At 44.2% G+C, this 23,633-nt stretch overlaps 1 protein-coding gene across 1 annotated transcript in view; it reads right to left on the bottom strand.

The window, feature by feature from the left end:
• TTLL11 (tubulin tyrosine ligase like 11) overlaps positions 1-23,633 on the bottom strand; it is a 202,771-nt gene that overhangs the window by 47,069 nt on the left and 132,069 nt on the right. Inside the window, exon 8 of the mRNA XM_038745662.1 lies at positions 4,953-5,216. Coding sequence (XP_038601590.1) covers positions 4,953-5,216 — 264 coding nt within the window. The remainder of the gene's footprint in view (positions 1-4,952; positions 5,217-23,633) is intronic.

Genomic DNA, 23,633 nt, shown 5'->3' with positions numbered 1-23,633 from the left:
AACAATTAAACAAATCCTGAAGGGGCAAAGACATTTTCTATTGGTTTCTGTAGAAAAATAAATTTGTTAGTGGGTGTTTACATCTTGGCTCTTAAGTAATAGAAAACATATATGTTGAAGAGAAAGACCACCCAACATCATTTAAACATACCCCTCGCCCCCTGCCACCAAAATTAATCATCTTATCAAAAAGAAGAAAAAAGTCCATTTTCTTTCAAAGGAAGCTGTCAAACTGCAGGCATCATCTTTCTACAGATTTCTTTTCCATTTTAAGATTCAAGAGAGGAGGTTTCTCTACTTCCCAGCAGCCGAAAAAGAGGTGTTTAATAAATAATGTGCAAATCTTCAATCCCTACAGAGAGGAGGATATAAAAATACAGCTTCCAAAGTTAAGTCTAGACAAGAGACTCAGACACTTCATTATTTCTCATTTTACTGGGAGAAAAGAAAAATATAATACGGCCAGACTGACATTAGTATAATTCACTCTCAAATTGCTGAGCTATGCAGCCCATTACCAGAGATGGACAATGAAAATAAATTAGACTGGAATGTTTATTTTTGCACTCAGTCCTTTCTAAGGGGGAAGGCAGCAGAGGCCATGACAGGTCAGGATGAAGTTCAATGTATCCTGGTCTACAGCTGTATCTCTAAAATGACTCTGCCCATCCATCCTGAGGACTACGACTCCTGAACGGCACTCTCAGAGAAGGGAATGACAAGTAGTTGTCCTCTGCAATTGGTCTAAATATTCGTTTATAAAAAAGTAGAATTTAAACCAAAATGGCACATGGGGAGAGAAGCCTGTTAGCAAGAGCAACTACTTGTCATTGAATTCATCCAGCAAATAGCTTTAGATATTCAGAAGAAGCTAAAAGCAGAGGAGCTGGGCTCTTTTCTTTTCACAGAGCTACTGCTCTCTCTTGGTGCATTTTGAAAAGGAAAACCTATCATCAGATTGGCAATATTTTCTCCACTTCTCCTCACATTCTTAATTACCAAAGTCATTTAAAAAGGGGGAGGGGAAGAGGAAGAGAGGCATTGTTGGAATCCTTCTGTTGGCATGGTTTGTCCCCCACCTGAAGCTATCAACCTAAACCCTCAGATGTAAGATCATTTCCACCAACACATGCACAGCCCTAGATTAAGAATGCTGACTGCAGGAACTAATAGACTCTTAAGGAACAAAAATAGTTTTTTCATGCAAATGGCTGTAATTATAGAGAACAAAGGCATACGCATTCAGAAAGAAGATCCTGCCTAGACAGATTTGTAACTATGTCTTCCCAACCATTTCCCCCTGGGGAAGTTTCAAACCCTTCTTTTCCAGAATTGCCATCAGTGCCTGCTCATTTTTGACATCCCTCCCCCAATTTCTGATTTCTGAGGACATGCCTTGAGGCAGTAGCCCTTCTCCTTTGTACTCAACATTTCTAAATACCTTCAGGAGTATGTAGTCCAAATTTTCCCACACTTTCCCCTCTCTCCTACCCCTCAGATCCCCATTCTTTTGAGCTAGTAGAATCTTCATTAGTTATAAAGAATTAAGATGACAGCTTCCATATACCACGGAACCTCTATGCTCTGCTCCTGGAATAAAGTCTCTCCATCCCCCCATCTTACCTCCTTCCCTTCCCCACAGCACCTGTATATATGTATATATGTTTGTACATATTTATTACTCTATTTTACTTGTATATGTCTATTCTATTTATTTTATTTTGTTAGTATGTTTGGTTTTGTTCTGTTTCCCCCTTTTAGACTGTGAACCCACTGTTGGATAGGGACTGTCTCTATATGTTGCCAACCTGTACTTCCCAAGCACTTAGTACAGTGCTCTGCACACAGTAAGTGCTCAATAAATACGATTGATTGATTGATTGATTGATTGTCACAGAGGCTTTTGCTAATGAGATGGACTTCCCTGCCAAGAGGAAGCCAACTTTACATGGTCCAGGACACAAGGACAGACAAAACAGAGTGGGGAAGGGAGTAATTTGGGGACAAGTAACATGGTAGTACAGGTCTGAGTGGAAAGTTGAACCCATACTTTGATTCTGGGAGTTAATTTCTCCCTCTGTGAAACTGAGCTATGTTTATTTACCTTTCTTCCCGGAATGTAGTGAGAAAATTTATTTAAGGCTGCTTAAGTCTAAAGGATCCTTTGCTTACTCCTGTTCCACCTCTCACGCCCTATCTGTGGGTTACCCTCAGAGTTCTGTTTGGGGTCCCTTCCTCTTCTCATTTTATACTTGCTCTCTCAGGGAGCTCAGCTACTAAAACCTCTAAGCAGATGACTCCCAGATCGATCTGGCTAGCCCCAACCTGCAATCTTGCATTTCCTGTTGCCCTCAAAGCGCACCCATATGGATGTCCTGACGGCCTCTCCAACTCAATCTGGTCAAAATTGAACTCATCTTCCCTCTGTTCTACTCGATTTTCCTATCACAAGTGACTGTCTCACCTGTCCCGCCGTCGACCCCCGGCCCACGTCCTCCCCCTGGCCTAGAATGCCCTCCCTCCACACATCCACCAAGCTAGCTCTCTTCCTCCCTTCAAAGCCCTAGTGAGAGCTCACCTCCTCCAGGAGGCCTTCCCAGATTGAGCCCTCTCCTTCCTCTTCCCCTCCCCTACCTCCTTCCCCTCCCCACAGCACCTGTATATATGTTTGCACAGATTTATTACTCTATTTTACTTGTACATATTTACTATTCTATTTATTTTGTTAATATGTTGTGTTGTGTTGTCTGTCTCCCCCTTTTAGACTGTGAGCTTGTTATTGGGTAGGGAATGTCTCTATATGTTGCCAACTTGTACTTACGAAGAGCTTAGTACAGTGCTCTGCACACAGTAAGCATTCAATAAATAAAATTGAATGAATGAATGAGTGAATGAAAGTGACAACACCACCATTCTCCCTGTTCCTGATGGGTGCAGCCTCCTCTGTAGACTGTAAGTTCCTTGTGGGCAGGGGTCACGTCTAATCAACCCTATTATATCGTACTTCCCCAGGAGCTTAGTACAGTGCTCAATAAATACCACTGATTGATTGGCATTACCCTTGGTTCCTCATTCAAGTCTCACATCGAGCCCGCTGTTTAATCATGCTGGTTTTTCCTCCCCGGCATTTCCCAGATTTGCTCTTTCCTCTCCATCCAAATGACCACCACCTTGGTCTAGTCTCATCATACCTATGCTTGACTACTCTATCAGCCTCCTCACTGGCCTCCCTGTCTCCAGTCTTTCCTCTTTCCTGTCTATACTTCATTCTACTGCTTGGATTATCTCTTTAAAGTATATCACAAATAAGTCTTTCCACTCCACTTTCAAATTGTCTTTACATCAAAAAGCAGCTCTTTGATTGTTGGCTTTAAGGAACTCCCTCAGCTCTTTCCCTCAGATCTATCCACTCTCTTCTCCCTTCTAAATGCATACTTCCTATTCCTCCCAAGCTCATCTTCTCACAATCCTTTATTCTCAACTATTCTACCTCCAAACCTGGTTCATACACTTCCTCTTGTCTGGAACTTTCTCCACATTCAAATCTGCCAGAATTCAGCTCCCCTCATCTTCCAAACCCTTCTGAAATCCCATCTACTCAGGAGGTTTTCCCCCATTAATTTTTCTTTTCCCTAGATCAAATCTTCTCTTCTATCCTCCCAGGATGTTTGCATCACCTTTAGCACTTTTGAACATTTGTACACACTGTTTTATGTACTCTGGTGTATGACTGCTGCCTCCTCCAATTTATAAGGTATTTTATATGTGTTTCCCCTTTAAGATTGCAATAATAACAATAATAATAATGGCATTTATTAAGCATTTACTATGTGCAAAGCACTATTCTAAGTGCTGGGGAGGTTACAAGGTGATCAGGTTGTCCCATGGGGGCCTCACAGTCTTAATCCCCATTTTACAGATGAGGTAACTGAGGCCCATAGAAGTTAAGTGACTTGCTCAAAGTCACACAGCTGAAAATTGTTGGAGCCGGGATTTGAACCCATGACCTCTGACTCCAAAGCCTGTGCTCTTTCTACTGAACCACACTGCTTCTTGAAGGTAGTTGTCTTCAGTTGTACTCTCTGAAGTGCTTAGTATAGGGCTGTGACCACAGTAGGAGCTTAATATATTCACCGATTATTTAGCAAAATATTTTAAGGAAAAGTTGTGTGTGGCATTGCAGGCTTTGGATATTATAATTCATGAGCAGGAAAGAAATCAGGATGTCATATATAGGATTATCACCTCTCTGATGAGGGTCTGAGCATTCAAGAGTAGACACGGGACAGAAAAGATGCCCAGGGACAGCGTTCTATTTGGAAAATATGGAAGGCCACATTGATTGATTGAAGGATTGATTCTTTGTAGCGATTATCACATTTGATGTAAAGCAGTGCAGCCTAGTGAAAAGAGCACGGGTCTGGAAGTTAGAGGACTGGGGTTATAACCCCGGTTCTGCCACTCACCAGCTGTATGACCTTGGGAAAGTCATTTCACTTCTCTGTGACTCTTTCCTCATTTGTAAAATGGGGGTTCAAAACATGTTCACCTTCCCTCTTATACTGTGAGACCCATGTGGGACAAGGAGTGTGTCCAACAGTATTATCTTGTATCTACCCCCAGCACTTTGTAAGCAGTTTGTAAGCACCTTGTAAGCAGTTAAATACCACAGTTGTTGTTATTATTTAAGAAAGCTAAACATTCCAACACTAACACACTCTTCTGGTGACCCACTTCTACTAACAGTTCAGAAAACTCCAGCAGATATACAAGTCTCGGGACTTCAACCTACCAGGGGATGTGTCATTGTCATATTGTACTCTCCCAAGTGCTTAGTACAGTGCTTTGCACACTAAGTGCTCAATAAATACAACTGAATGAATGAATGAACTCTGGGCCTTGAAAAAGAGGGGTCTTGTCTCACTGAATGCAGAGGTGCAGTCAAGTCTCACCTCACTGACCTGATAAACGTTCGGAAACCCGTCGGTCCCAACTTTGTCGTCCCTTTTATCCCGAGGAATCGGATGAACAAAGCAGCCAATTTGTCCACCAGGCGCAGATAGCTGAACTGTTTCGCATACTTGGGGAAGACTTGCTTGAGGCAGATAGAGGGTAAGTTGGCTTCGGGATCCAGGCTCCTTTCCTGACTCAAATGTTTGGTTAAGTCTGATTCCGGTTCCTCTCTGGTTTCCAGCGCTTTCTTGAAGTGTTGAGAGCTGAAGCACAGAACAGAAGAAACTTCACTTACTATTACTTATGGTGGAGTTACTCAGCAGCTGACATCGATTTGGGGTGCAGACTGTGGGTTTACCTCAGTCCCACTCTCTCCAAAGGAATTCTGTCAGGGGACTTAAAGTTGTCACTGGGATGGTGGCAAGAAGCAAGGAAGGCAATTTTGAGGGAAGTTTGCTTTCGGAAAAAGAGAGAAATTGACCGAATTCTGGGATTGGAGCAATCAATTTTATTTATGAGTGCTTACTACAGAAAGAGCACTGTACAAAGTGCTTGGGAGAGTACACTAGAACAGAATTAGTGGACAAGTCGCCTGTCCATAACGAGCTTACAATAAAGAGGGAAGAACGGGATTGTTTGGATTTAGCAGAGTTCATTTTCACATTCGAGCAAGACACTTGCAGGATTTTAATGGAAGCAACGTGGCTTAATGGAAAGAGCACAGGCTTGGGAGTCAGAGGACATGGGTTCTAATCCTGGCTCTGCCACTTATCTGCTGTGTGACCTTGGGCAAGTCAGTTAGCTTCCCTGTGCCTCACTTACCTCTTCTGTAAAATGGGGATTATGACTGTACGCCCCACATGGGACAACCTGATTACCTTGTATCAAGCCCAGAGCTTAGAACAGTGCTTGGCACAAAGTAAGCAATTAACAAATACCATCATACTTAATATTTTTAATTTTAAAGTGAATTTCAATAAAAATGAAACAAACACTGTGACACCAACCCCAGGGCTGATGAAAGTAAGACCAGGGTAGCTTCCTGCTTCAAATCAGCAGCTCTAAAAAGAGTTTGAATGCATGTATGAAAGAAAGTTTCAAAATATAAATGTTGGACAGTACATCCTAACACTGTTGGATGTCAAGGAAGACAACCCTGGTTCCCCTTTACATCCTTTGATACTGCTAAGGAAACAGAACATTGGGCTGGATGGACCATGGATCTGAGCCAAAGAGGATCTGCTCATAGTCTCATCTTCTCCCTGCTCCCCGAGGGCCACCAAACCTCAACCTTGGATACCCTCTTCATTGAGACAGAACCAGGCAGCCACGCTTCCACCTGAGACCTAAAGTGGTTTGGGAAAACCGGTTATGACTGAGTCAAAGAGGCTGTAAACTCAGCTACCTGTATTCCAACCTCATCAAATTTGGAGAAGAACAGGCCTCTATTGGCTTGTGAAAGAATCCCATTCAAGAAAGGGTACGGTGCTCTGCACACAGTAGGCACTCAAAAAATACCACTGACTGATAGATCCCCTTTCCACTGAATTTTCTCTTCAGTCAGGTCCTTCACAGCATCTATGTGGCTGGAGGAAGTATCACAATAGCTACCAGGAGAAAATCCGATTTTGACCACAATCTCAGCTCAAATGTAAATCTTAAACCACTTTCCACTCAAAGTACAGTCAACAGAGAATTGATCTACCTGGCAATGTCACTGGTGGAGTACTTGCTCTTTTTGTAGCAACCTGAGAAGCCAACTAACTCCTCTGAAGTGTAACTCTCTAGTGTAAATCAAAATTTTTTTGTCATATTAACAATCTCCAATAAACTGACTTCTCCAGAAGACAATCTTCTTCAAAAGCAAGAAATAGCAAAGAGTAAAGCCACTGAAGCAGGTAAGGAAGTTTATTTAAGTTCACAAAAAAGCTTATTTTTTTCAGAAAAAGAAGTTTTTTAAGTTTTCTCTTACAAACTGCATAGAAAGGGGTACTCTGGAGAAGAAATTATTTCCAGGAGCTTGCAGTTTTCTTGAAGCAAAAAAATGGAATTTCTGGCAGCTCACTGAACTTAAGTAAATAAAAATTCCCTTGGTTGTTTCCCTTGGAAACTGAATGTCTTTCCTTTAAAGTGACAGGAAGGATGGTAAAATCTAGATTGCTCCCTGTCTACAGCAGTTGGTGTTTGCATTTTTTGATACTTGAAATGAAGAAATTATAGCTTTTGCATACATTTCCAAATGGCAACTGGTAAGTGGCCCATAGTCCTCTCAAAATGGCATCTACAACTGGAAGAGATAATGTACTCAGCTTTCAAGACATAGAACATTTCAAGTAAATTTGAGTGCTACTGAAAGGAGTCAGGAAGCCTTAACTAGAACAGAATCCTCAATCCTATTTAAAGCAAATACCCAGCCAGTAGAGCAGGACCAACTTCCTGCACAGAGCAAATAACTCAATCTCAAGCCTGCTTGCCATGATGGGAGATGGATAAGGGAGAAGGGCTTTAGATGAGTCTCTGTGCTCTGTTTGGTTAAAGGAGCCCTCTTGTTGATCCAGTAGAAAGAGCAGCGAGTAGAGCAGAAATATGAAGGAGAGGAAGTAGAAGCAGTGAGTAGACAATTTAGCTTAATACAGGGGTCTGTTCACAGGACGTGCTCAGTAAATACAATTGATTGCTCGAACTAGCTCAGAGAGTTTGGAGAGGAGTGGCAAGAGGGTCTTGTCTTATGCTGTCGAGTCGTTTCCGACCCATAGCGACACCATGGACACATCTCTCCCAGAACATCCCGTTCTCCCTCTACAATCGTTCTGATAGTGTATCCATAGTTTTCTTGGTAAAAACATGGAAGTGGTTTAACATTGCCACCTTCCGTGTAGTAAACTCGAGTCTCCATCCTGGACTCTCTCCCATGCTGCTGCTGCCCAGTATGGGTGAGTTTTTACTTGTAATCGATTGCCTTCTATTCACGAGCCACTGGCCAAGCTAGGAATGGAATGGGTAGGCCTTTGCTTGACTCTCCCTCCCATAACCGAGACTGGTAGAGTAGTGGAAACTCTCCAGGTGCGACCCTGGTGTGTGTGTGGCGGGGGGGGGGGGGGGGGGGGCAGGAGGGTAATGGGTGATAACTGGAGGGTGCCGTGAGGTGAAGGGAGGGTTATGTTTTAGGAGAGCGGATAAATAAGCATGTTTGAAAGCAGTGGGGAAGGAGCCATGGTGAAATGAACAGGATGATGAAGAGGAGAGTTGGGTAAACAAGGTACAACAATGGTGTATTAAGACCCACAGTAAACTATAATACTGGGAACTTCAGATACACTTGTGTACCCAAGCATGGATTAATAAGACTCAGTGTCCCCACTGGGGACAGAGAGGAAGCAAACCCAGAACTTCCAGAAAAATCTTGGTAGATAGAGACTGCAAAGTCTATGCCTTTAGATGACATAACAGATCTGGGGATTCCATAGATTTCTGAAATTTCCAGCATATAATCAGTAGCCCTGGGTCCTGTAATTACATGAATCAATAGTTCTTATAGTACAATGATTAGTAATATAATGGATATAGTATTTATAGTACAATGCAGTACAATACCATCAAGAGTATTTATAGTACAAAGATTATAAATATAAATATAACTGGGGCAGACCCAAGATGATCAGATCAAACACAGTCCCTTTTCCACAATCTAAGAGGAAGAGAGAGCAGGTGTCATCCTTATTTTACAGAGGAGGAAACTGAGGCACAGATTTGCCCAAAGTCATACAGAGGCAGAGTAGTAACTAGAACCCAGGCCTCCTGACTGCCAGATTTGGACTCTTTCCACCAGGCCATGCTGTGTCTCTTCAATCGGAAACTACAGAATTTATGGGTATGGCTCAGGCAGGACTCTCCTTCCTCAGTCCAACTTCAGCCTCTTCCAAAGAGCTACTTTGGAGGATAATTCAAGGCTTCAATTAATTAATGGTATTTATTGAGTGTTTACTATGTTCAGAGCACTGCAATAAGCACTAGGGAGAGTACACTACAACAAAATTGGTGGGTGTGATCCCTGCCCACAAGGAGCTTACAGTCTACAGCGATGACAACATGGATAGGGGAAATAATAGAATACATGTGCTCTAGGGCTGGGGTGAGTATCATGGTGCTTAAGGGGTACACAGCCAAGTCTACAGAAGCAGCTTGCCCTAGTAGATAAAACACGAGGCCTGGGAGTAGGAAGGACCTGGGTTCTAATCCCGGCTCTGTCACTAGTATGCTGTGTGACCTTGGATAAGCCACTTCACTTCTCGGTGCTTCAGTTACCTCATCTGTAAAATGGGGATTAACACCACGAGCCCCATGTGGGACAGGGACTGTGTCTGACCCAATTTGCTTGTTCCCACCCCAGCGCTTAGTACAGTGCCTGGCACATAGTAAGTGGTTAAGAAATACCACAAATATCATTATTATTATTAGTATCATTAGAGTCAATGCAGAGCGGAGGGTGAATGGGAGAAATGAGGGCTTAGTCAGGGATTCTTGCACTAGCAAGGCAATTGCCCTCTGGGCCTCCATGATGAATTAACTAAGAACTATGTCAGACAGGTGACAACCTAGAAATAAAGCCTTCAGGTGACAACCTAGAAATAAAAGCCACGTAGTTATCCCCAGTTCCTTCTGTCAACCACATAGATCATTTTTCACTGTATGTAAGCCTCTGAGATCTATATGAAAATGGTTTTATTCCAACAGGGAAAGAGTACATTGAAAAGGTATGTACGGTACTTATAGGAAAGAGAAAACCCAAAAATAGAAACACAGAGATTCTGGTGAAATAGTACCTGGTTGCAGTATGGTGATGATGCTAATCATCAGACCAAAATCTCAGAAATCCCAAGCCCTGTTATGGGAACCAGAGTTTTTATAGACTTAAAAATCTCTCTAGGGCTTGTCTCCTTCTGGAAGATTTGTGTTGTTTCACAACTCCTGCTTGGATGGATGAAACAGAACATATGTCTTAAATTTCTACAAATCCACAAGTAAAATTAAAATTCTAGTTCAAGTTGGCTTGAATTCCTTTTTTCTTTTTTTATGATATTTGTTAAGCACTTCTTATATGCCAGACACTGTACTAAGCACTGCAATAGGCACAAGTTATTCAGGTTGGGCACAGTCCCCATCCCAAATAGGGCACATAGTCTTAATCCTTATTTTACAGATGAGGTAACAGGCACAGAGAAGTGAAGCAACTTGTCCAAGATCACCCAGCAGACAGCAGAGCTGTGATTCTCCCAGGCCCATTCTCTATCCACTAGACCACACTCTGTCTCAGTTCCCTCAGAATACATTATTATTTGGCTTTTCATCCCCTCCTTCAGCCCAGGCCACCAATGCTGCATTCAGAAGAGCCTGAGTTTTCTTTAAAGCCCAACCTCTGTAGCAAATCTTAACAAGCAGTTTGGATTGCACTGGCAGAAGGAATCCAATTTAACAGCAGCCCCTTCAGTTATCTTATCTTTATTCGTTCTCTCCCTCTTCAACTTTGTGATTTCCGCTCCAATCCTACAACTTGCCCAAAGGGAAATGGGGCTTTGTGAATAATGAGAAGTTCACTGCACGGCTTTCAGAGCCAAAGAAGAGGAATGGATAGATAGGTAGGCCACACTACAAATAAACAGATCCAAGGAGAACCATTCTAGCTTTGTCACTTGATAAATCTATGTCATCAGTAGCCTCTCTTGCTTTGACAGGAGAAATCTGCGATTCTGGTACCTGGAGAGAAGCAGGAAGGATGAAAACTGCAAAATACACCATTGTATCTTGCTGCCATAATGATTATTTCAAGCAGATCCCAGGCAGTTTGGAAGGGGAGAGGAAATCACAAGGAGAGTAATTCTGCCTGCCACCCTATTCTCTGCTCTTTGTCCAGCACCAAGTCCAAGCTCTCATTAATCAGGGATCCCTGAAGCTAGTTGGAAGAGCAGAACACACTGCGATGCCATTGCTGGTGCCTTCTGAGGACCTGCCATTCATGGCTGTTTCTTTAGTAAAGCGGTTGTTGTTCATAACAATTTGTTCGAACAGCATCCTTCACCCCATGACACCAAAACTCACATCTTCCGGGAAAGCATCCCAGAACCACCACCGCACCCTCTCAGTATGATGGTTGAAAGCAAATGACGCAAAAATCTGCCAGATCTCTCCTTTCTCCTGCTTCTCTTTATTCTCAACTACCTCCTGCAAAGAGGGCTCCCGTTTAATGTCTTTCTGCATATTTAGGCTGTCAAATCCCTGGGCGGGGATCGTGTGTGTAATTCTACGGCAGGTGCACTGCCCAACATTGTTCAAGTGCCAGGAATTTGGTTTCCTAATAACAGTGCTCGTCCATGCACTGTGCCAATGCTAACTCCAGTGCCTCCCGCCCCCGCAATGGGAGGTGTCATTCAAATTTCACAGATGGAGGAAACCACTGCCCAGAAACTAAGATTTGCTTGTGTTCACTTAGCAAATGAGTGAAGAGTAAGTCCACGGGATCCAGCCCCAGTCTAATGCCCCCGCTCCCATTTTTATGATATTTGTTAAGCTCTTACTATGTGCTAGGCACTGCATAAGTATGCTGGGGTAGCTACAAGCTAATCGGGTTGGACACAGTCCATGTCCCACATGGGGCTTGCAATCTTATTTCCCATTTTACGGATGAGGGAACTAAGGCACAGAGAAGTGAAATGTGTGGTCCAAGTTCACACGGCAGACAAGTGGCAGAGCCAGGATTGGAATCCAGTTCCTTCTGACTCCTAGGCCCGTGGTCTATCCAGTAGGCCATGCTGCTTCTCTGCTTCAGGTTCTGATTCGCAATTAACTGCTGGGAAAGGGTCAGGCTTCTCTCTAAAGTGTCTCATGCCCAGGGTCTTACAGGGTACGTTGGGGGTGGGATACTGGGGTGGGACTCTCCTTGTGAAATCTCAAAACAGACTGTACAGCATAATGCTGCTCCTGTTAAGAGTTGACAAAGTCAAAGATTTCATTTCCCTGCATTATAAGCTCAAATTTCTCTGCTACCCTGTCAGTGTGATTTGACACCCCATGTGTGTGACAGTGTGTGTGTTGGCGCACATATTGCAGCAACTCTCACTGAAGTCTCCTTTTCCCAGCTCCCCCCACAGCTTCCTAGCCCAGAATAAAATCTCCCAAACATAGAGAAAAGCGATCACAAATGAGGAATGGCGTGCCGCCCCCCAAATACCGTGGCTCTGAAAGGTCTACCCCGTTAATCAAAATGTAATTAGGACAGCTTTTTGTGACCATTACATTGGGGTCAGTGTCACTCAGGCATGCGGGTCAAACAGCACACACAGGCCTGGAGACTGCCAAACTTCAGACATTCCCAGCAATACCATTAACGGGCTTCAACTACCCATTCACCCTCTCCTCTCTCTGAACAAACTTCATTTTTGTTTGTGGTAGGAACAGCAGGAGATAAATCATTCGCAGCATGAGCCCAGAGACACCAAGATTTGCCACAGATGGGCTCCACCCAATCCAGCTAATGGCAAGCTCCCACAGTGCTAACCGTCCAGGGTGGGAATTGGATAGCTGCCTGGAAGGAAAGGAGGAAAGCAAGGTCAAATACTGAGTCTGCAGGGGAGAGTCTTTTGCCTTGGGCAAGAGCGAGGGGTCGTTTTTCCCAGCAATATGGCAAATGGGTCCCAGTCAGGAAGTCGGCAAGCCTCAGGGTGCCCCACATGCAGAGATGAAGACAAGCAGTGGACATTATTATGATTTCCTTCCTTCTCTAGATGAGAGCAGCAGGGTGTGGGGTTTCTCTCACCAAAGCATGTGTTTTCATCCTGAGAGTGAGTCGGATTCTAAAACTCCACAGATTCACTTCCTTCTGAGCTGCCCTCCATTTCTCTTTGGGGCATGGATATGAAATTCTGACCAATGCTGGACTTGACGTGAGCTAAGTCTGAACCTGGGAAAAGGAAGGTTTCCTAAGGGCTTTGTCACACAAGTCTGAACCCATTGCTGCAGCAGTGGCCCCGCATGCACAATACCAGGGAGGGGTGGCTTAGGGCCTGCAACAGTCACTTGGATCACAAAGGAACTCTCTTAATGAATCAGCTCCTCCACACATGTTGGCATACAGAACATTTTCTTCAATGAGTCAATCATATTTACTGAGTGTTTGCTGTGTGCAGAGCTCTGTACTAAAAGCTTTGGAGAGTACAATATAACACATTTGGAAGACATGTTCCCTGACCACAATAAGACTAATACTGTTAATGATAGTGACATTTGTTAAGCGCTTACTATATGTCAGACACTGTTCTTAGCACTGGGGTAGATACATGGCAAATCAGGTTGGACACAGTCCCTGTCCCACACGGTGCTCACAGTCTCAATCCCCATTTTACAGATGAGGTAATGGAGGCAATGAGGACTTGCCCAAGGTCCCACAGCAGACAAGTGGTAGATCCAGGCTCTGTCCACTAGACCATGCTGAGGAGACAGGCATTAATATAAAATATGGATATGTACGTAAGTGCTGTGGGGCTGAGGGTGGGGTGAATTCCAACTGTTCAAAGGGTACAGATCCACATGAATACATGACACAGAAGGGAGAGGAAGTTGGGGAAAGAGGGCTTCACTGGGGGAGACCTCTTGGAGGACAAGTGGAGAAGCAGAGTGGCTCAGTGGTAAGAGCCCGGGCTTTGGAGACAGAGGTCATGGGTTCAAATCCCAGCTCTGCCAATTGTCAGCTGTGTGACTTTGGGCAAGTCACTTAACTTCTCTGTGCCTCAGTTACCTCATCTGTAAAATAGGGGATTAAGACTGTGAGCTCCCCGTGGGACAACTTGATCACTTTGTAACCTCCCCAGTGCTTAGAACAGTGCATTGCACATAGTAAGTGCTTAATAAATGATATTACTATTATTATTATTATTATTAAGTGATCTTAACAACACTTTGAATTTTGAGAGCATGATGGTCTGAAATAAATAGAGGAGAGGGAGATCCAGGACAGAGGGAGGATGTGGGAAAGGGGTCAGATATGAGATAGATGAGATCAGGGCACAGTCAGCAAGCCAGAGCTAGAGGAGAGAAGTGTGCAGGCTGGGTTGTAGTAAGAAATCAAGGAGGTAAGGTAGAAGGGGGCAAGGTCACTGAGTGCTATAAAGCCAATGGTAAGGAGTTCTCTTTAATGAGGAGGTGGATGAGCAACCACTGGAGGGATTTGAAGAGTGGGGAAAACATGGACTGAGTAATTTTGTAGAAAAATGATCCAGGCAACCGAGCGAAGTGTGGACTGGAGTGGGGAGAGACAGGAGGCAGGGAGGTCAGTGAGGAGGCTGATGCAGTCTTCAAGGCAGGACAGGGTAAATGCTTGTATTAATGTGGTAGCAGTTTGGGTGGAGAGGAAAGGGCAAATTTTAAAGCAGATAATTGAAGCCATGTAGAGATGGCTTTATACCATCTGTGTAAAGATTATGGCTGAAGTCATGGGAGCATATGAGTTCTCCAAGGGAGCCTTGAGAGATCTCCACTGACAGAGTGTAGGAGGCAGAAGGGGAACCTACAAAAGAGTCTGAGAATAAGCAGCCAGAAAGATAAGAGGAGAACCAGAAGAAGACAGTGTCAGGGAAGCCAAGGTTGGACAAAGTTTCCAGGAGAAAGAGTTGATCCACAGTGTTAAAGGCAAGTGAGAGGCCACTGGGATTAGGATGGAGTAGAGGTCATTGGGTTTGGTGAGAAGGAGATCACTGTTACCTTAGAGAGGCCTGTTTGTGTGGAGCGAAGAGGGGGAAACCACATTGGAGGGGGTCAAGGAGAGAATTGGAGTGGGCAGCTTTGGAGACTGGGTGTAGACTAACTCGCTCGGGGAGTTTGGAGAGGTGGGGAGATAGCTTGAGGGAGCTGTGGGATCAAGGGAGCATTTTTTTAAGGTAGGGGATATGTAAGCATGTTTGAAAGCTGTAGGGGAGGGGTCACTAGAGAGTGAACAGTTGAAGATGGTCTGTTTGAAGTTTGGTGTAAGTGAAGCCAAAATTAGATAATACTTCAGGGAGAAGTGGGGGGTCCACGTGCCGAAGGCAGCTGAGAAGTTAAGGAGGATTAAGATGATGGAGTAGATTTCATTGGATTGGGCAAAAATGAGATCAACATACTTCAACACACTCTGCCCCACAGGGTATTTCCTAAACAGAAACAATGAACCCCAGAGAGAGGGACTTTCTCCTCATTTTAGTTCATCCCAAAGCCTGTAATTTCCTTGCTGTTCTTAATATTTAAACACTCTACAATGCTGTTTGCTCTCCATAGACCCTCCACATCACTTTAGCATAATGTGAGCCAATTTGGGAATGAAAATCCAGCAAAAGCAGGAAGGGTCTCTGCAATACCTCGATTCAGTTCATTTAACACTTCCGCCAATTCACTCGTCTTTCCTAAAAACAAAACTTTCAAAATTGCACTGTGAAAGGCAAATGGCATTTCAGGCTCCATTAAGTGCCTTAGTCTATCAAATTATATGCTGCTCAGTCAGTCGTTCCCCATTGTAAATAGGGTAAAAAATGGAACCTGGGTGTGGTCCAGAAACCGGAGGCATCAGTAGTTCATTTTTCAAGGAGATATTCAAGTCCATCTCCCGGGGCTGCTGCAGCAGAGGTAGGATTGCTCTTTGGTCCAATTCTTCAGAATTCTGTTCTGCTAGAGGTCACTGAGTTTGTTTAGAGGATTGAGAGAGCCACTGACAGCTGCTCTGTGCCTAAAGTCCCTTTCTGGATGACCCTTGGTACTGAGACAAGGAGATCTGGTACCTAACCAAACTTCTCTCGAAGAAGAATAAAAGTCTTCAGGTTTTTCACCTTTCTCCATTAAAAAGATCCTATAAAGTACTATGTGGATTTAAAATGAAAGTTAAACACACCACTGGAAGTAGGGAAGCAGTGTGGCCTAATGGAAGGAGATTGGGCCTGGGAGTCAGAGGACCTGAGTTCTAATCCTGACTCTAACACTTGTCTGCTGTGCGACCTTAGGCAATCACTTAACTTCTCTGTGACTTAGTAACCTCGCCTGTAAAATGGGGAGTAAGACTGAGTCCTATGTGCAACCTGATTATCTTATGTAATAATAATGATGGCATTTGTTAAGCACTTACCATGTGCCAAGCACTGTTCTAAGTGCTGGGGTAGACAGAAGGTACTCAGGTTGTCCCACGTGGGGCTCAGCCTTACTCCCCATTTATAGATGAGGTAACTGAGGCACAGAGAAGTTAAGCAACTTGCCCAAGGTCACCCAGCAGACAAGTGGCAGAGCCAGTATTAGAACTCATGTCCTCTGACTCCCAAGCCCATGCTCTTTCCACTGGGCCATGCTGCTTGTATCTACCTCAACGCTTAGTACAGTGCCTGCTGCATAGTAAGCACTTAAACAGCATTTAAAGAAAAAAAGTTGCATTTTATTCCCCAGATTCATTCATTCAATGGTAAGTATTAAGCACGTACTGTACTGTACAGTGCAAAGTGCTGTACCAAGCGTGTGGGAGAGTACAATATAACAGTAAACAGACACCTTCCCTGCCCACAATGAGAAGCAGCATGGTATAGTGGATAGAGTATGGGACTGGGAGTCAGAAGGTCATGGGTTCTAATCCCAGCTCCTCTGTTGTGTGACCCTGGATAAGTCACTTTACTTCCCTGAGCCTCAGTTACCTCATCTGTAAAATAGGGATTGAGCCTGGGAGACCCACACTGGGACACAGACTGTGTCCAACACAATTTGCTTGTATGAACCCCAGAACTTAGTACAGTTCCTCACATGTAGTAAGCGCTTAACAAATACCGTAATTAGTATTATCATTATGTCATTTAAATTCTAGAGGCTATTCGAGTCTGTATGGAAACCAGAAGCAGGCACTGGGCTATGCTCAGGTATCATCTGAGATAGATATTACTCTCCTGAGTTACATACTCGGGTCAGAGATAAGGGGATATTTGCCCCACACCCCCACTGGAGGTTCCTCCTGCTGGAGAAGCCAAGTGGTCCTCTAAAGCAGAATAATAATAATAATGGTATTTGTTAAGCGCTTACTATGTGCCAAGCACAGAAGCAGCCGGAATCTGTTCCTCGGGTCCAGAAGACCGTCGAGAGCACCTCCAGGAGCTACAGAGAGGAAACCAGCTTCCCTTATTCTCTCTCTGAAGCCGGCATGCCGAAATGCCCCCACTGTTCTGCGCTTTCCTCTCACCTCCCCATCAGACTCCCACAGTGTGAGCCATGCAGGAGTGTGACCTAGTGAAAAGTGTACAAGACTGGACATCCAGACACCCAGGTTCTAATCCCAGCTCCACCATTTGCCCGCTTTGTGGTTTTGGGCAAGTCACTTCACTTCTCTTTGCCTCAGTTTCCCCATCTGTAACACGGGGATTCAATGTCTGTTCTCCCTTCCCTTTGGACTGTGAGCTCCAGGAGGGACTGGTACTGTGCCTGAACTGACTGTACTGACTGCAGTGCTTAGTAAATAGTAAATCCTTAACAGATACCACTACTACTATTACTATTATTCACAGCAAGTCAATGTATGAGGATTAGCAATCTGTACTCTGCTGTCCTTTTTCCCCCAAACAACTCTGCTGTCCTTCTGTTTTTCAGCCACTGACACATTATTCTATCAACCCCTGATCCGACAAGCACTTAGTACAGTGCTCTGCACATGGTAAGCGCTCAATAAATACGATTAAATGAATGGAGGGTGGACCTGGTTTAAGATCAGGTCAGATAGGCTAGGGAAGGAAGGCCAGTGGAGAGGCTTTAATTTGACAAAATGTCTCTTTACAGTTTGGAAAAAAAAAATCAGAGTGCCACAATTTCTCCTAAATTTGGCATTTCCTGGGTACAGTGGAAGGCAGGTCTCCATCTACAGATGATCTTGTCACACAGTGACACGAAGTTGGCTGGAGCAAGCCTTCTTCAGGGCAGCATGGAAAATCTTTGGGCAGTGTGCAAAATAGGTGGGGAGGAAAAGGTAGGGTTTGCATTATAGAGTTGGTAGACAAGATCTCCACTCTCAAGGAATTTACAGTCTATTTCTGTTATACCAAATCATAGTGTGAGATAAGATACCTATCCTCTTTCTCTCTCTGCATATTTGCTTCTTTTCCCCTTCTGCCCTCTGAACTGTAAGTTCATTATGGGCAGGGAGCATGTCTGCTAACTCTATTGTATTGTACCCTCCCAACCGCTTAGTACAGTGCTCTGCACTAAGCGCTCAATGAATACCACTGATTGATTGATTTTTTCCCTCTTAGGTGAGCTAAGACAGGAGAAACTATTGGACTCAGTAACTGCGATGATGATAACAGTTCATTCAATCATATTTATTGAGCATGTACTGTGTGCAGAACACTGTACTAAGCACTTGGGAGAGTACAATACAACACTAGACACATTTCTTGCTAACGTCATCCTGTAATCAGTACAGATTTATGGTAGAGCACTTTGATATCCTCTCAACATATGTGGAAGAAATAGGTATTGTTCTTAACATTTTACAGATGAGGATCAATCCGCTTGGATAGACTCTCACTGTAAATCATGACATGAAGGACAGCTAAACCTATATGGGAAACAAAGGCACAGAGAATCCAAGTGATCTTCTCAAAGACACACAGCTAGACAGAGGCAGTGACAGAGCTAGAAAACAGGCCTCTTGACCCTCAGTCAAAAGCTCTCTCCACAAGACCACCTAACCTCCTATTTTAAACCTAACCTTGTCTTGGTCATATGACCTTGTTATTACCTGGAACTTCAAGATGCCACTGAGAATTACACGAACAATCATCCCCAAAGATGGATGGCACAATCTACCTGCCAGCTGGCTACATATGGAGTTAACCATAGCATGAACGAACTAGATAAAGGACAGGCCCTGGGGATATGACTTTTTCTGGAGGCCTCTCTTCTCCAGAGTGCTACCCCTCCAATGTATTTGCAATTAAACAGTCCTTAGTCTCCAGCCTTCCAAATCTTCCCTGAAGCTGAAGTGGCCAACTGATGGCCCTAGACCAACCTCTAGAGCAAAAACAAACTATCAAAAAAACACTTTTCTTCCATCGTATATTTCAATGACAAGTAGCAACAAAGAGAAAGAAAAGTTCTATAAGGACCAGTACGGGCTCCATTTTTGCTTATCATCATCTTGATTCCAAAACCTAGAAATGAATCATCATGATTTAATGAAGCAGCATGGCCTTGTGGAAAGCCTGTGGGCCTGTGAACAAGATGATCTGGGTTCACTTTATGTTTGGGGGAGCTCAGTTTTCTCATCTGTTCAATGGTATTTAATGACCATTTACCATGTTCAGAGCACTGTACTAGGCCTTGGGAAAAATACAAGTCAAAAGAGTTGGCAGACATGTGGGGACAAGAATAATTAATAATAATTACGGCATTTGTTAAGTGCTTTCTATGAGCCAAGCACTCTACTAAGGGCTTGCTTGGATATAAGCAAATCGGATTGGACACAGTCCCTGTTCCACATGGGGCTCACAGTCTTCATCCTCATTTTACAGATGAGAGCACTGAGACACAGAGAAGTGAAGTGACTTGCCCAAGGTCGCACAGCAGACAAGTGGTGGAGTCGGGATTAGAACCCATGACGTTCTGACTCCCAGGCCTATATTCTATCCACTGCGCCACGCTGCTTCTCATAATGATGATGGCATTTTTGATGGCATTTTTTTAAGCACTTACTATGTGCAAAGTACTGTTCTAAGCGCTGGGGAGGTTACAAGGTGATCAGGTTGCCCCATGGGGAGCTCACAGTCTTCATCCCCATTTTATAGATGAGGTAACTGAGGCCCAGAGAAGTTAAGTGACTTGCCCAAAGTCACACAGCTGACACTTGGCGGGGCCGGGGTTTGAACCCATGACCTCTGACTCCAAAGCCCGGGCTCTTTCCACTGAGCCACGCTGCTTCTCATAAGATGCAGGCGCTCCCTCTATCATAGATTGTGAACCCCAGGTGGGGCAAGGACTTGTCCTATCTGATTTACTTACTAATTACCCTATGGCTTATCATGCACTAAACATCTAAGTAGCATGATTAGAGCTGCTATAATATTGAAAAAAGTCATGGAACTCCAAACATTTAGATCATTAAATAGCTAATAGGTCTACTTGGGTTGAATGAATATGCCAAACATCAATTTGTGATCACTAACCCCATCTTCTGCTTCCCAAAAGAAAAACAGGTAACATGGATGCATCCAAAGTCATCTCCCAGACTATACCATCATTGGTAGATGCATAGACCCTGCAATCACACAAGAGGCCAAGTGATGGACTAACCTTAGACTCATGTGCTTCCAATTTAACCTATCAGTAAAACCGATGCACTGAAAAGCAACATCATTCATTCAATCATATTTATTGAGTGCTTACTGTGTGCAGAGCACTGTACTAAGTGCATGGGAAGTACAAGTTGGCAACATATAGAGATGGTCCCTACCCAGCAGCAGGCTCACAGTCTAGAAGGGGGAGACAGACAACAAAACATATTAACAAGATAAAATAAATAGAATAAATATGTACAAATAAAATAGAGTAATAATACGTACAAACATATATACATATATACAGGTGCTGTGGGGAGGGGAAGGAGGTAAGGCAGGGAGGATGGGGGGGAGGGAAAGAGGAATGAGGGGGCTCAATCTGAGAAAGACTCCTGGAGGAGGTGAGCTCTCAGTAGGGCTTTGAAGGGAGGAAGAGAGCTAGCTTGGCAGATGTGTGGAGGGAGGGCATTCCAGACCAGGGGGAGGATGTGGGCCAGGAGTCGATGGAGGGACAGGCGAGAACGAGATACAGTGAGGAGGTTAGCGGCAGAGGAGAGGAGGGGTGTGGGCTGGGCTGTAGAAAGAGAGAAGGGAGGTGAGGTAGGAGGGGACGGGGTGATGGAGAGCCTTGAAGCCGAGAGTGAGGAGTTTTTGCCTGATGCGTAGGTTGATTGGTAGCCACTGGAGATTTTTGAGGAGGGGAGTAACATGCCCAGAGCGTTTCTGCACAAAGACAACCCGGGCAGCAGCGTGAAGTATAGATTGAAGTGGGGAGAGACAGGAGGATGGGAGATCAGAGAGGAGGCTGATGCAATAAACCAGTCAGGATAGGATGAGAGATTGAACAAGCAGGGTAGCGGTTTGGATGGAGAGGAAAGGGCGGATCTTGGCAATGTTGTGGAGGTGAGACCAGCAGGTTTTGGTGATGGATTGGATGTGAGGGGTGAACGAGAGAGTGGAGTCGAGGATGACACCAAGGTTGTGGGCTTGTGAGACGGGAAGGATGGTAGTGCCGTCAACAGTGATGGGAAAGTCAGGGAGGGAGCAGGGTTTGAGTTGAGTTTTAGAGTTTTTTGAGTTTTAGATGGTGGGGAGACATCCAGATGGAGATGTCCTGAAGGCAGGAAGAGATATGAGCCTGGAAGGAGGGAGAGAGAGCAGGGGCAGAGATGTAGATTTGGGTGTTATCAGCGTAGAGATGATAGTTGAAGCCATGGGAGTGAATGAGTTCACCAAGGGAGTGAGTGCAGAGAACAGAAGGGGACCAAGAACTGACCCTTGAGGAACCCCTACAGTAAGGGGATGGGAGGGGGGCGAGGAGCCCGCAAAAGAGACTGAGAATGAACGGCTGGAGAGATAGGAGGAGAACCAAGAGAGGACAGAGTCTGTGAAGCCAAGGTTGGATAGCGTGTTGAGGAGAAGGGGGTGGTCCACAGTGTCAAAGGCAGCTGTGCCATCCAAAGCAAAGCCAGGAAACACAGAAAAGGGCCTGGATTTAATGGCTTTCCTGTAGAAATTTACAAGCAAGAAAGCCTAATCCTCAGATGTCAGCACATGATTTTCCTCAACATGTGGAACACGAGAGAAATGCCACAGGACTTCAAAAGACACTACAATAATCACCGGCCTCAAGAAGAAAAGTAAGACAGCAGATTATGAAAACTAGACTATAAGCTCCTGGAGGGCTGGCATCACATCTACTAATTCTATTGGACTCTCCCAAGCATTCTATACAGTGCTCTGTACCCTATAGGCATTCAATATGTACTACTGACTGATTGAACCTTACTGCTTTTCACTGTGGGCAACATTTTTGCAGAATCCTTCAGCAAAGGCTACTGAAGAAAATAATCAATAAAGCATAACCTGACTCACAGTATGGCTTAAGACCAAAAGAGAGCATAGCAGAAAGGATCTTCATAGTGCAACAAAAACAGGAAAAGCACAGCGAGTAAACCCCAAGACCTCTGTACTATGTTCATGACTTTACAAGCAGTCTCCATTCTCAACAGACTATGGCTGGGGCTTTGCTGACCATAGATCCTTAGGATACCATGATTTATATATAGGCCACTCCACAACACAGTCATAGGTCAAGTCATTGGAGTCAAAAGTTCCCTGTAGGTTCCTTTAGAGTGAAGCGGGGCTGTTTGGCAAGTCCAGTCCCATTTAATGGATTCTATGCTGCTGTGTTTAAGGTTGCAACGAGAGACCTGGAAGCTGAAGTTAGAACATGCTTTGGATCTTCTGGGAAAATCTTCCAATTCAGGAGGCTGCAAACCCCATCAAAAGTCTTTAAGACTGTAGCTCAGGAACTGTTTTATGGAGGCGACTGTGCTCTAGAAGCCAGATACATACACATGGCCAATATGGCAGTAATTATGAAACTCTCTGTAGACTCAACACAGCACTATGTACTGACAATGAATTTGAAGAAAACCAACTGTGGACCATTCCACACACAACCGAAGATCTTCATTGACAACATAAGAACTAAAGCAGTCACCAAAACCTAATAATAAGGCAGTACGCTGCCCGATGATGTGATAGATCAAGTGGTAGAAGACAGAATTTTTTTTTAAAAAAGGCCAGAACAGCTTTTGGGAGACTGCAAGGCAGAGAATCATGATCCTGAGGAAGCAGGTTCTATGTGAAGTTCAAGGTCTATAAGGCAGTTTTGGTGTCCAATAATGATAACAATAATAATAACAGTATTTGTTACTATTATTAATAATAATTTCATTTATTAAATGCTTACTATGCTCCAGGCACTATACCAAGTGTTGGGTTGGATACAGGCAAATAAGGTTGGACACAGTCCCTGTCCTACATAGGGCTCACATTCTCAATCCCCATTTTACAGATGAGGTAACTGAGGCCCAGAGAAGTGAAGTGACTTGCCCAAAGTCAAACAGCAGATAAGTGGCAGTGCTGGGGGATTAGAACCCATGACCTTCTGACTCTCACGCATTTGCTGTATCCACTATACCATGCCGCTTCTCCAAGTGCTTACCGTGTCAAGCACTGTTCTAAACTTCAGGGTAGGTACACGTTAATCAGCTAGTACACAGTTTCTGTCCCACATAGGGCTCATAGTCTAAGTAAGAGGGAGAACAGGTATTGAATCTCCATTTTACAACTGAGGAAAGTGAGGCACAGAGAAGTTAAGTCATTTGCCCTAGGTCACACTGCTGGCAAGTGGCAGAGCTGGGATTAGAATCCAGGTCCTCTGATTTCCAGGCCCCTTGACCTTTCCACTAGGCCACACTTTTATTTTAATGGCATTTATTAAGTGCTTACTATGTGCAAAGCACTGTTCTAAGGGCTGGGGTGATTACAAGGTAATAATGATCAGATTGTCCCAAG

This window comes from Tachyglossus aculeatus, chromosome 4, assembly GCF_015852505.1.
Source record: "Tachyglossus aculeatus isolate mTacAcu1 chromosome 4, mTacAcu1.pri, whole genome shotgun sequence".
Classification (NCBI taxonomy): Eukaryota; Metazoa; Chordata; class Mammalia; order Monotremata; family Tachyglossidae; genus Tachyglossus; species Tachyglossus aculeatus.
The sequence above is the reverse complement of the archived record's forward strand: the minus strand, read 5'-3'. Positions and strand labels throughout refer to the sequence as shown.